This window comes from Abramis brama (assembly GCF_963993115.1).
Source record: "Abramis brama genome assembly, chromosome: 12".
Lineage (NCBI taxonomy): Eukaryota > Metazoa > Chordata > Actinopteri > Cypriniformes > Leuciscidae > Abramis > Abramis brama.
The window spans coordinates 27,036,690-27,051,674 of NC_139974.1; the positions used below are offsets into that span (position 1 = coordinate 27,036,690).

Below are 14,985 nucleotides of genomic sequence, written 5' to 3' on the forward strand. Positions count from 1 at the left end.
ACCTTTTAATTTTGGCGACCCCTGGTGTCTAGTCGCCAGAAACTGACAGTGAATTCATAAAGCTTTTGTTTTGCATAGCTTAACTTTTCGTTACATATTAAAGTTATCTAGTTTAATACAAAATAAATAGACAGTTTACCGGTTAATTTCTTGCCATCTCTGACATATTTACCCCATTTGTCAAAATGCGACTCACCGTGTTATTCGAGGACAAGTGCATGATGCGATTTCAATCCAAACGCGAACGGCGTGTCCCTCTTCAGCTGCCGTTCACGGACGAACTGTCAAAGCGACAAAAACATCAAGCGCAACAGAGCAAGTATGCAACATGCTTCCAGCATCAGACTGCTCTTAAAAGTACGTATTGTCTGAAAACATCAAGGATCTTTACGGTCAGATTGGTTAACCTGTATCTGGCGCCGTGAATATCAGCGAATACGCGCGTGAAGGACGCACAGGCCCAGTGTGTGCACGATGGAGTCATGGGTGAGATTCAGCTCGCAGAGTCAAGCCAAAGAACGCGTGTTCAGGTACACAAACACTCACTGCATGCATGCTTACATGCTTACAGCATTACCACTACATGCACCTACTACATGTTTCCTTGACAGCCTGTTCAGATACTTGAAAATGCTGCATTGGAAGTTGGAGTCTATACTGTTTTCACCATCTACCTAACAATTAGTAAAACTAACAACAAAGCACTGTGGTATTCTCATGTTGTTGGTTATGGTATTGTGCCTTCCATGTTAATATGGTATATGGATATAAAACTCATTCAATTCAAATTTGTGTACATGTGTACTGTAATTATACTATAAAAGCATTGTTTACAAAGAAAGAACGAAAATATCACCAAGCAACCGGGCATTTGAGCGCAGACGCTATTGTTCTGGGGTCTCGGGGTCCACAAAAAAGTTCAGTAAAAAAATTATACAAAAACTGATAATAATAATAATAAAATATATATTTTAGATGTCCTTGCAGTGCAATTAAACATTGAAGTACTGAGTAATTAATTAACAACATGTACTTACGATTGGATTAGGATTAGGGTTTGGTTTAGGGTTAGTTGCATGTAATTATGCATAAGTATGTGTAACATGTTACAAGGACACTGTAAAAAAAAAAGTGTTACTTAAAACTAAATAATTATTACAAAATAAGTAATGCATCATCTTGCCGTCCTGAGCATCAGTCAATGTTTTCACCTTTTTAATAGTTATGTATGAATCCCTCAATTGTCCTCAGGGTGCAAAGATGGATCTAGCAATCATACAGTCACTTATAGGAAAGGGTTCAAATATACAGAAGATGATAGAAAACCAATGAATGTGCGGGACTTGAAGGATTTTTCGATAGAACGGTGCTAACTGTTTAACTGCGCTGGAAAAACAAGGGACTCATGAACAACTATCACAAAAAAACAAAAAACAAAACAGTCATGGATCATCCAGGTAAAAGCTAACAGTATTTAGATTCAAGGGTATGTACACTTTTGAACAGGGGCATTTGTGTAAATTCAGCTATTATTTTGTCTTGTGGAGGGCAATTCCACAGTTTTGCCCTGGACTATATTTTCACATCTGTTATGTAAAACAGCTTATTCAGGGTAGTACAAAAAGAATATGACCCCTCTTATAAATATATATATATATATATATATATATATATATATATATATATATATTATTAGCACCTTGCATATTATGCAAGGGTAGCTTTGTAAACTTATGATCAGAACTGTATTTGTATAATTCCCTCACAAAGGGAAAATCATTTTTAGGGGTCTGTTGCATCAGAAAGTTTGAAAACCCCTGATCTAATGCAAAGATATTCAGACATTAGTAAGGATGTAACTGTCCAAATGAATGTTGATTTGTTGCTGAATGTTGCTCATTTTCAATAACTGATTGTGTCTGAACAGGGCTGCCCAGTACGCCTGCACACTGCTGGGTTACACGCTGCAGAGAGGAGGAGCCAGAGCAGAGCTGCTCAGCACCATTAAACAGCTGGAAGCCCACATGAGCCTGACCAGAAAATGTACGTTTGAGCCCTTCTGCCAGAGGCAGTGGACAGAAGAATGGGGGTTGGGCACAACTGGCTCTCTTTTGATAAGAGAATTTGAATTGACAGGATTGCTGGCTTGGAATGGCAGGGGTGGAATTTAATGAATTGCAATTTAAAGAAATTCAGCTCTATCAAGTTTTCATAAGAGAAAGTCCAATGCAAGTTTGCTGTAAAATATAATTAATAACATAATTAACCCTGAGAGACACAACATAGTAGAATAGCAGCGTTTGTAAAAAGCATTTAAATAATACCCAATTTTTTATTAAATATGGGTAAAAACCACACATAACAGTAGCTGACACTCAGAAATGTATTACAATGGTTTGCATATTACAGTAACTGCCATTATCAAATTTATCTTTTTGCAATAGAAAAAAAGTAATTGACATCGTATATATGTATGTATGTATGTATGTATGTATGTATGCATGCATGTGTGTATGTGTGTGTATGTATGCATTCATGCATGCATGTGTTTATGTATGTATGTATGCATGTGTGTATGTATGTATGTATGTATGCATGTGTGTGTGTGTGTATGCATGCATGCGTGTGTGTGTATGTATGTATGTATGTATGTATGCATGCATGTGTGTGTGTGTATGTATGTATGCATGCATGCATGCATGTGTGTGTATGTATGCATGCGTTTATGTATCAATGTATCAATGAAATTTTACAACCCTAAATGCCCAGCATTGCAATTTTGCATAATTTTTTTCTACATTAAAACCCCAATGTAATTTTTGCCTAAATGAAATATAGCTAATATCTTCCTAAATATATTAAAGGGTCTCTGAGGGTTAATTTAGACTTATTATGCCTACTAATACTAATATTAATAAAGTGGTTCCATAAAGTGTCCCCTGTTGACTAATGTCTTTTCACTCACAGAATCTAGTTATGTTAATATGGCTCAGTGTTTGATTGATGCAGTCTGTCCGTGTGTTTGTCTCAGTGATGCGGTTAGGGAACTCCGCTGAAGCTCTGGAAGCAGCGAAACGCACTGTGCATCTGTCCGACTGTGTGCTGCGTCTCTGCATCACAGTGGCCCATCTCAACAGAGCTATGTATTTTGCCTGTGATAATGTACTGTGGGCCGGCAAAACAGGACTGCTGCCCGAACTGGACCAAAACAAATGGAGCCAGAGGTCGTTTAGGTGAGTGCTAGTTTCATTTGTTTTCATTGCAAAATTAACTTTTTAAACTATTTCCTATTATTAAAAAATAAATAGTTACATCTATATATATATATATTTTTTTTGTATATGTATATATATATATACACTGTATATGTATGTATGTGTGTGCGTAATTTTAGTTTTTAGTGTTATTTTAGTGTTAATATACTGTTATAGTTTTTATTAATATTTTGAATTAGTTTTTAGTTGTATATTTTCTGTTTTCATTTGAATTTTATTTATATATATATATATATATATATATATATATATTTTTTTTTTTTATATGTATTTTATTTTATTTATTTATTTTATTGAATTTTATTTTATTTAGTCCGAAATTCGCGTCTGAAATTTTCACGCGTTAAAAAAATAAATACTTACACACTGCTTCCGAAACTTTTGTCCGTCATACAATATTTTGGATCAGGTTTGATTTTCTGCGTTTTTCGCATCCATATTAGCAAGGATTTTGAGAGGTGTTTTGACAATTCAGAGCCACCAAATGACGCATACGAAAAAATTTGGACTCAGTGTGCAAGGACCTTTAGTCATTTTGTTGTGTGTGTTTGTCTTTTTTTCATTTGTTTTTATTTATTTTTAAAATATGCCTGCATAGTTTTTATACATTTTTATTTCAGTTGAAGTTTTAGTACATCAGGTAAACTTAATAAGAATATAAATAAGATTTGTTTAGATCTAATATATATATATATAAACAAATAAGTTTTAGATAATTAAGTTTTTATATATATATATATATATATTAGTGTTGCACGGTGCACCGATACTTCAAAAGTATCGCGATACTCAGAAATTAAAAACGTCACGATACCTAAATTTATCAGTATCGATACTTAAAAAACAAACAAAAAAAAAAGAAGTTTTTTTCCTGACGCACGCAGCAAAGAACCTGCCGCTGTCAGTGTCATGTGACAAAACACTACAGCGAGATGGTTGCATGTGCGAGCACAAGTGGTACACGACTCGTAGAAAAAGATGACGCGAGGAGTGACATATGGAAGTACGTTGCCTACCTTGCTCTGTTGCACGGTGCACCGATACTTCAAAAGTAAATCGGAAATTAAAAACTATTAGTATCGATACTTCTAAGAATGACCGTGTTCCAGATTTGTAAGGCCGGCGAAAACACTGGATGCATGGCGTGTCCGTTTTTATTTCGGCTCCCATGTTAACTGGCTGCGTGACACGCGTCTCAGGCGCAGCTCGAGACGCGCGGAAAACGCGTGCATGCTAGAAATAGAACCGACGCCTATTTTTCACGCGACACGCAAGCGTGTTGGAAGCGTTTCCAGGCAAAATAGAATATTAAAAAGATGTTTCTATGTCATTTTGACACGAATACATATTAATAAATGACATTTTGATGTTTGAAAGTCTCTAGGTTTTGACATAAATACAATATAAATGTAATTTAAAAAAATATTATCGATTTTCAAATATTGCACCTCTTAATACAGAACGAAATATTCTGTAGCCTATTTTGCCGTCAACACTGCCGACGTTGTCTTTGCTGCTATATATTTATGTTTAACATGAAGTATAGGTTTTCCACAACTCTATCCCCATGTCAAATATATCACCAATGATCATATGTTACCAATAAACATTGTTTAATATAATCGCTGTATCATATTTTTATTCAAAGTTCAGAATCAAGATAAAGTTATTAGGCTACTGGTAACTCTTATGTTTCTTATGATAAATGAGATAATGCTGCTAAATTTATACATTTTTTTACCTTGAATGTCATTGCTCTAATTTATTTTTGATATTTTGATATTTCATATTCAAATGTTTAATATCTGCTGTTCATATGTTCATTTATTAGTGTGTTATATGATTAGAATGTTGTCCCGGTTTTAAAATAAAGCACAGCAATGATATTTGAGAGTGTTTCTCCCTTTTCAGGAAAAGTATCGAAAAAGTATCGAAATCGCAATTTTGGTATCGTGACAACACTAATATATATATATATATATATATATTATCATTATTTTTATCTAAGTTTAGTTTAAGTTTATTTTATATACATTTACGAAAATGTTTTTAATGCTTTTAGTTTTATTTAATGATAATAACACACACACACACACACATTAAATTAAGCTTTGCGTGTGAAAATTTGATTAACTTCTGTGAATTTGTTGTTGTTCTGAATTTGTCACCCTGTTTTACTAAAATATATGGTGATGGCTGGATATTTAATTATTTTGAGCACAGAAATAAAATGTTTTTATTTTTATTTTTTAATTTAATAACCTGTCTTTCTCTCACTTCATGTAAACAGATACTATTTGTTCGCACTCATCCTCAATTTAACCCGAGACGCGTATGAAATCCGTCTGCTGATGGAGAGAGAGTCCCGCGGCAGTTCAGCTAAAAGCTTTAACTCCAGTCCGTCTTCCCTCGCGCAGACCCCAGAGAACGGAGAGTTCCCTTTATCCCCGTCTCCTTCCTCAGCGATGTCTCCCCTGCCTCCCCTCCCGATGCTCATGGCCAGGCTCAACAAGCAGTTCTGTCTCTTGATCACTGTGCTGCGCAACAACCCTCCGCTGCTCCTGGACCTCCTGAAGAACCTGTGTGACGTGTTCATACCGCTGGACCGGCTAGGTTTGTACCCCACGGGGTCGGGCTTTGTGGGAGCCTGTGGCCTCACGTCCTCTATCCTGTCCATTCTCACTATAGTTCACCCCTGGCTCAAACTCAAGCCCTGAGTGACACATCACAACTACATATCCTGTTGCTTTGTTTCTAAAGAGAAGTTTAATTGCACATTCAAAACCATTTTTCTCTGTGTGGAAAGACTAAAAACAAGATCTGGCCTAATCTGATTAAAACAAACAAAAAAGCTTTGTTAAACAGTTATTAAAGTCTGTTTAAAGGAATGTAAGTCTGAAAATGTCCTAGTCTGTCACCATATAATGGTGTAGTTTTCAGTTCTAGTGTAGTTAAAGCACAGAACTACAAATTGGTACGCTTACTATACTTACTATTCAGAATCATACCTTTCTCTTAAGGGTGAATCACGTTAAGAAATGTCAAGGTCACGTTTCATCCCAAAATGAAAAATGTTTTTGATGAAATGAAAAATGTATAAAAGTTTTATAAATTAAATCTAGTACAATAAATACTGTCATGACCTTTACAAATGTCAAGCAAAAAGCAAAAAAATAAATAAAAATAAGTATTAACCTTGAGTAAGACTTAGTGTTCATTCCCATGTTTTTTTTCCTTTAGATTTGTTAAAAAATCACCCAGCTAATTTTTTTTTTTTTTTTTTGTATAGTTCTCATGAAATTCACCCTAAATTTCCGAGCTTAAAACATTTGCAAATCCTTTTGTGTCAAAAACTGTGCTTATCAAACATTATTGTACAATGATAAAACGGTTACGGTTAAAAAATATTGTTCTTTCTAAATCTGGATCTGTTTGAAGCTGTTTCTCGCTTTTCACTTCCTGCAGTTGTGAACCTCGGCATTTTGTTACCAAACTCATTTCAAAACGAGAGTTTACTACTTTTTTTTGTTGCTGTGATTAACGAAATATCAACCGAAAATGATACAATAATTTAGGTTATTGCATAATTTTTCTTAACTGAATAAAAACTACATCACTGACATTGTGCTGTTATTTAGATTTTTTTTTTTCTTAATTGTGAGCCTTGAGCCAGGAGCTTATGTATATGTGACCTATGGACTATTTTCTTTTAAACTTAACAATATTTTGAAACTTCCTAAATGTTAATACTATGCACCACTGAATGTCGACATGATGGAGCTGTGAATATAACTTTTGAAATAAATAATGCCTTGAATTTTATTCTTCTCTACTCTGACTTTCCCCTAGTTTTCCCAGTGCATTAAATCTCAAACATTTTAAATATTTTATCGAATCAAAGTTCCTTCAACTTTCTGGCTAGAGTCAAAGCTGCTATTTGAAGCCCATCAATGATTAATCTGTTCTTGTGTTGAATCACTGCATTGCCGTTTCTTGCTATGCAGCATCTCACCACTAGAGGGAAACATAACTCAACATTTACCACCGGAAACATGAAATCTTTCCGTCATGGTTTCAGTAGGCAGCAGCCAGCTTTCTGACAAGAAAATAAGATAAATAAACCAAATAGCCGCGACCGAATAGGTTAAGAACTCAAATACTTTTTGTTAGAGAGCACTGAGACGGTTTGTTGATGTGAAATGATTAAGATAAGAATTGAATTCATGAATTGCATAAAAATGCCCAAACTAAAACAAGTTAAACTGAGTTTGAAACTGCTATAGTGTTTAATGTTGATCACATGCTTATGCGTTGTCCTTATGGAAGTTTGTAATTGATGTGTTTAATGGCACAGACTGAAAGCACTTTCCCTCCTGCTGTGAAAGCTGCGGTGGGGGTCTGTCCTCCTCCTACTCTCTCATTAGTTACATCACACTGATTCAGATGCTGTGTCACTCCCACATGGCTGCATTTTTGCATTACCCCCCAACCCTCTCGTTCTCTCTATCAGGATCAAAATCACTTTTAATTATCCAGAAGCCTACATGTTTGCTGCTATGCTGGGCAGCATGTAGATTCTCAGAGAGTTGGTGGAACAGTTATATGAAATGCGAGGTACACGTGTCTTGATTTTTGAGTTGATTTTGAGTGTTTTCAGTAGGAAGCTTATGACATAAATGATGACCAGGATGGGAAGGGATTAAGAGTGGTCATCAACACCACCCACAGTCACCCACAACAGATGCTCTCTCGCTCTCTCTGTTTCTGTTTATATCTCATTCTACATCCTTGCTTATTAGGCTACACTCTTTATAGTTTTGTTTTTCTCTTTTTACTGGTACATAAACAGACCCTGTTTTTATTAAGTGTCTTTAACTCCTATATACTAACATTTAAATTAATCATATGATATAGTGCAAGTATTGTACATGCTTGTATTTAAAAATGCCTGCATGTTATTACATCCACACTCTTAAAGTAATGTTCAAAAAAGTTAATGTTTCTTCCAGTGATGCCATAAGAACCATTTTGGTTTCTTCAAAGAATCATTCAGTGAACACAGTTCTGAAAGAGGTAAAGGGTTAGTTCACCCAAAAATGAAAATATATCCCATAATCCCATATAATCTTGAATACTCACCCTCAAGCCATCCTAGGTGCATATGACTTTCTTCTTTCTGCCAAAAACAATCAGTTACATTAAAAAATGTCCTGGCTCTTCCAAGCTTTAAAATGGGAGTGAATAGAGTCAGAGTTTTTGAAGCTCCAAAAAGCGCATCCATCCATCCATCCATCCATCCATCATAAAAGTAGGTACTATAATCACAGGCTTCTGGTAACGGCCATACGCGAGTTAGTTCCGGCAGAAGATTGACCTCTGACCCGACGCATGACATATCGATGAACGCGGAAGTGCAGAGGAAAGAGCAAAACAAGAAAAGTCTTTTTAAAGAGAAAAGTCAGAGGAGCTTGAGTTTGTTGCCCAGCCCTATTTGTTTGAACCGCGAGAGGCGTCTGCTCTCAGCTAAGCTTACGCTACTCCAACGTCCTACATCATACGTCGGGTCAAAGGTCACTCTTCCGCCAGAATTAGACTCGTGAACGGCTGTTACCGGGAGCCAGTGTTTCTAGTTTATAAAGTTATAAATATGGATATTTTTCTTGCAAAAATGCATCGCTTTGCTTCAGAAGGCTTTTATTAACCCCCTGGAGCCATATTACTTTTATGATGGATGAATGCTCTTTTTTGAGCTTCAAAAACTCTATTTACTACCATTATAAAGCTTGGAAGAGCCAGGATATTTTTAAATATAACTTCGATTGTGTTTGGCTGAAACAAGAAAGTCGTATACACCTAGGATGGCTTGAGGGTGAGTAAATTGTGGGATTTTTGGGTGAACTAACCCTATAAAAGAACCTTTTTCCACTATAAATAACCTTTTAAGAAATTAAAAGGTTCCATGGATTTGAAAGGTTCTTGGAATCATATATGCCAATAAAAGAACCATTATGTTTAAGAGTATTACACTGTTGACCCTTCCCTTCAACCCTATAACCCAACCATTAAACCCTCTTAAACCTATGCCACGAAACCTGTCACTAACCTTCTCTTCTGAGGCCTCTCACCTCACCTTATTGTATACAACATGCACGCAATAATACATCGTACCCAAATTTTTTTTTTAACTCAACAAGTACATAGTTAAAGACATGGGACCACATATACTATTATTGTGTTATAGGCTCCCAAAATGTGGTAGTCATAGAGACACTGAATGTGATTGAGATCAGCACAACGACTTCCAGTGAGGTCCAGGTCTGAGTCTCAGACATTTGCACCCCACCAGCAAAGATCTGGACACACACAGTGCCGCAGACAGTAACATTAAACCAGGACACACACCATTTTTGATAAAGATGATGAGAGAGAGGATGAGTAATGTTTGGCTCGTCCCAACAGTGCAAGTCTTCATGAATCTGTGCCAAGAGCTTAATACTGTGTTAATAGACAACTGATTGTCTCTGAACTCCTTACATAAGCTCAAGTTTGACCTCTTAAACCAATCACGTTATCGCCAAACAAGGTGGTCTATCCCCCAAAAATACTGTCTGTACAAATGGGCATTAAAAAGATGTTTTGACAGTGGTTAGAAATCCAATACCATGGACTTAAGGCTACGAACTGCAAGTTTTAAATAATAAGGGTTAGGGTTAGAAAAAAAATCATGGAAAAGTTATGGAAATCAATATCAATAATTTGTTTTTTTTAGTTACACTCAGCTCTAAATGATTCGATCAGCTAGAAATTGCTCTTTATCAGTGCAAATCTATAAAATGATTATTCATTCATTCATTCTATTTTATTTGAATTTTTTGGGTTTGTTTGAAAAGGACTAAAAGGGACTAAATTCATGAACAAGTCAAGGAAAACAAGTTATGGAAATCATTAACAATATTAGTTTTTTTTTCTACTGAAGCTTAGCTTGAAATTATATTATCATCTAAAAATTGCTCTTTGTCAGTGCAATAAAAAAATATTTATTTACTTACTTTACTTACTTCAATACATATACATACACATACACATTTAACAAATCCTCCTTTCTTCTGTAATTATAAATCACTAAAATCAAGTAATGGAAATATTTTAGTTTAGTGTTAAGATTCTAAATTAAAAAGTTTAATATGAAAATCAATACTCTCTCTCTCTCTCTATATATGCATATGTATATAGTTTTTCTATTATGCTCAGTTCTAAGTTATTTAATCAGGAATTCATCCATCCATCTGAGAACCCTAAATATTGTTTAACTAACTTTTTTCCAAAGAATTTCCTTCCCATGAGTTTTCCCTACACAGATCATTTTATGATACACTTCTTTGACTGGACTTCCCCACCACACACTGTATATTGTACTATAAGATCATATTATCTATCCGTCCTGAACAATAATCAGCCCTGAGGTCTGTGGTTTATCTTTTGTCGAGAGCTGATTCATACAGAAAGTGTTTCAGTGGACGGATCATGTGTCTTTATTATGCACACAATCCTATCAGATGTGTGAGATGATTCGGATCAGCCCTCACGTCCTGTGCTTGCATATGAACCGGATACGTGCTGCAGGGGTGAGTGGAATACAGGGGGGAGAGGGGAGGGCACGGGTCGTGCTTGACATTCTGTCATCTCAATGCAGAAGATAAACACAGCGCTGTGGCATTTTTAGGACGCCATTGTGCAAAACTCTGTATGACAAAGGGGACGTCAGGTGAAGTGATATGAATACCTGCCACATTCAGCTCATCTAGATACATCAACAGTATCACCATCCTGGAAAGGTCAACATGTCATTGTTTATGGTTTATATAATATAGTTTGTGCAGTTCAAATAGGCCATATCTATTTTACAGTCCATTATAAGTCATTCATTATATATACAAGATTATAGTGTGCAGGGTTCATTATCGTTCATAAGTTTGGGTTCAGTAGGATTTGTTGTTTTTGAAAGAAATTAATACTTTTATTCAGCAAGGACACATTAAATTGGCCAAAGTGGCAAGACATTTATGTTACATTTGTAATGTTTATAAAGATTTATATTGCTGTTCTTTTGGACTTTGTATTAAGGAATCTTTAAAAAATGTATAGATTTCCAGACTAATATTAAGCAGAATTTTTAAAAAAGATTACAATAGAAAACACTTACTTTAAAGAGTAATATTAATTCACAATATTACTGTTTTTACTATATTTTTGATCAAATAAATATAGCTTTGATGTGAGCTTTGAGTGATTTCTGTCAAAAATCTTTCCGTTCCCAAACTTTTGAATGGTAGTGTATATCAAAGTAATATTATCTGAAACCTTAACTGTACCATGGTACTGTCACAGTAACTTCTGACATGTTTCTAAACATGTGCTAGAGCTGCATGTTTGTCAGGGGTTTTTCTTTTTCTTCCTCTCCTTTTCTGCTTTTTTTTATAAAGCAGAAGCATCAGTTGAAAAAAAAAATGGTGTAGGATTTACTTTGAAACAATTTACAGTAAAAAATTGCTATAAATTTCACAAAAAAATACAAAGAAAGGGCAAGTATAAACACATTATATTAAATGTGAGATTTTAAAGTAGAAATACTGAAACAGTATTTTCTTGTAAAACATACTCCAGTAATCTTTTTTATTATAACTTTGTAAAGTGTAGGTAAAATATTAAACCAAGTTGCATCTGCAATCAAAACATGCTACGTGTTCCAAAATACATTTTTGGGGTCACATTTGAATTGCAAAACATGCAGGGTGACATGTTTAGACTGAGACAAGACGAACCGCTTAAGCTGTTTCCTATTTGAATGGATTCAACGGCTAATGGTATAAACCACTGCTTTTATCACCATAACAAGTGTTTCATTCATTTCCTGGACTATATCAGAATCACTATGCTGATTATTTTAATTTCCTTATTTCCCACATGGTGAAATGAACTGCAGCTGAAACATTCAAATACTAACAATGCTGTTGTGGGCCGTGGGGTTTACAAGGGCGGCTGTTTGCTATGAGACGTACGAAATGGCCTCAGGTCCCTGTGTGGGCCTGGCCCGGCAGTAGAAATCCCTCTGGGACTGAAGAAGGGGAGTGAAGACCAAATATGCCCAACCCTGCTTGTCCTTCTGTCACGGGGGAGTAAAAATACTGCAGCTACGTGCTGCCCGCCGAGCCTCCTTCTCCAATGCAGCGTGTCCCAGAATCCTCTGGGAGAGTCTGTGTATGGCTGGATGTAGTGTCTGCACTTCATAGGGCAGAGTTTGGGCATAAACAGTCATGGAATCAAATCAGCAATGCAAAAACAATATACAATGCATGCAATTAAATGAAAAACATTCAATCCAGTGTTCCAGTTTAAAACAGATGCATTTTTTTATTGCTTTATTTATTAATTAATTTATTCTTTTTTATGAATTTAATTTGTCATTTTTAATTTAAATTCCATTTTTACTGTTTAATTTTAATGGATTTAACCCTTAAATGCATGAATGTTTCACTAATAACTATGACATATTCGAGTCTTTAGCGAAGCAGATCTATATCTAACACAGATGGATCTCTACCTTTTGTGATAATATAAAACTCTCCTGATATTAGAGTAACAATTACAAAAGAATAAAATAAAGCATATTTTGTTACCTTTTGGAGCCTGGAAGAGTTCAGTTTGAGCAGATGTTTTATATCCCAGTACATTCAGCATCTGGCTTATATTCACGATCTCGAACATTCTCAAAACTATCATTTTAAACATCTTCCAAATCAATAGTTTGATCGCTGACAGCTTCTTCACCAGATCCACCATCAAGTGACAGTGACACTAATGTTTGATTGCGTTCAGTACTTGCTCTGCAGTAAATTGCTGAGCCATTTCAAGTTTTGCTGATGATACTTCCTATTCTTTTGTTTTCTGCCTGCGGGTACTATGAGTGAAACATCATTTCATCACTGTGTATCAGACATTGCCACCTTGTGGAATAAAGGTGAATTGCACTTATTTAGGCGTCAAAGATTCAATTATTGTTGTGCAGAAAAAATATACTTCCACTGTTACACACCTCAGGTTGTTAGCGACCCTATACAATTTTTACAAAAAATGAATGGGAAAACAGGCATTCTTTTATAATTTTAAAATTTCTTTTCTTGTTATATAGTTTATAATAAATTGATTGAAGAATATTCAAAAAAAATTGATGTCTAACTTTAAAAAATGAATGAGAAGGGTAGTGAATGACGTCCCGGGTCACTAAAGACATGAGGTATGAGTTTAAGGGTTAATTAATTTAAAATGTAATAATTTATTAAAATAATTGTTATTAATTTGTGTATTTTTTTTAAATAAATATTAAGAGTTTATACATAGTAGCTTGGTATGAAAAACAGACAGAATACAACATATAAAAAAATTGTCTTCACTGCAGATTTTATTTTTCAAAGGATGTTCTGGTGTTCTGTGCATCCAGCTGGCCTTTGTCACTAATCTTGATAAACAACGTAGCCTTCTTTGAGGTCTGTGTGAGGGTGAAGAATGATATACTGCTTGATATGAAAGCCTGGCTTTGCCTACGTGAGGTCTGAGGCTCAGCGCTGTCGAACAGAGACTCAGAGATAAAGCAGGAGAGGAGAAACGTGGAGATAACAGACGGACTGCCAATGGCACTCTCACTGCTGTTGGCAATGGTGCCACTGAGCTGAAACTCTGTATAGATGCTTAATGACTGTTGATTTAACATCAGCTTAGAGCTATACTGTTCATATTCATTTGACATTTACACATTTGCAAATCTTAAACCTCATAACTCTGGATCATACTAGGAAAATATACATGCAGTGCAATATAGTAGATGTCCATATTAGAGCAAAGACAACTAAATATACGATCTCAAATACGCCGGCATGGGAGGCGGGTGCGCTAACAAGGCCGCTAAAGATCGCAGGTGCATCTTGATGTCAGAGGAGTGAGGTTTACACACACAGCTCTTACTGACCTATGTACGTTACACTCACCCCCCTAAGCCTACCTTCCATCCGGGTCACGGCACCAAATATAACCGGTCCTACTCGACCTGCACTGAAAGGGGTTCGTACTCAGGCCAACGGTATGGGAGGCGGGCGTGTTGACAAGGACGCTAAAGATTGCAGGCACTTTGTTATACGTTTTACAGACATATTACAGTTTTAATTTGTATTAAATACATCTTTATATACATTACAAAGTGCACTTTTTAAAAGTGTACTTAAGTGTGTTAAGAAACATAGTAATGAAAGCAAACTCCACTTAAATGGCCTTTTATTTCATTATTATGTGCAAATACAGTTTAATAAAATATAACTTAAGATTTGGAGGACATTACAAGACAAGTGCACATTCTGTACAATCAAGTGCTCTTCTTTTTCTCAAAGGTTTTCAGAGGAAGAGCAAACCTACAACCCATGAGTAATTCATTTCACATATTTAGAATGTTTATACAATAGTGTGAAGGCACAACAGCAAAAAAAATGGCTCATTTTAACCTCAGGGCAAAGAGTAGGTGGAAAATCGTCATGCAAAACTAAAATATGACTGTGGTTGTTGGAAAAAAACAAACAATGACTAACAATATTAGTGGAGCTCACAGACAAAAATGGAATGATTTTTAAAAAAAAAGACAGTCCTGTAAAAACCATGAGATGTG

General features: G+C 35.4%; 1 protein-coding gene across 1 annotated transcript; it reads left to right on the top strand.

Annotated features, from left to right (window-relative positions):
* Window positions 1–216: 216 nt before the first annotated feature.
* On the top strand, window positions 217–7,097 carry pex11b (peroxisomal biogenesis factor 11 beta). Its single transcript, XM_084131262.1, has 4 exons — window positions 217–530; window positions 1,928–2,043; window positions 3,032–3,233; window positions 5,566–7,097. The coding sequence occupies exons 1-4, from the start codon at window positions 475–477 to the stop codon at window positions 5,990–5,992; spliced, it is 801 nt and encodes a 266-aa protein (XP_083987388.1). The 5' UTR covers window positions 217–474; the 3' UTR covers window positions 5,993–7,097.
* The last annotated feature ends 7,888 nt before the right edge of the window (window positions 7,098–14,985 follow it).

Excerpts from the sequence above, each read along its gene's own strand:
- pex11b (XM_084131262.1), top strand. The coding sequence starts at position 475 with ATGGAGTCATGGGTGAGATTCAGCTCGCAGAGTCAAGCCAAAGAACGC. Across the intron at positions 531-1,927 it reads GCCAAAGAACGCGTGTTCAG|GGCTGCCCAGTACGCCTGCA; the intron begins GTACACAAACAC and ends GTGTCTGAACAG. Across the intron at positions 3,234-5,565 it reads TGGAGCCAGAGGTCGTTTAG|ATACTATTTGTTCGCACTCA; the intron begins GTGAGTGCTAGT and ends TCATGTAAACAG.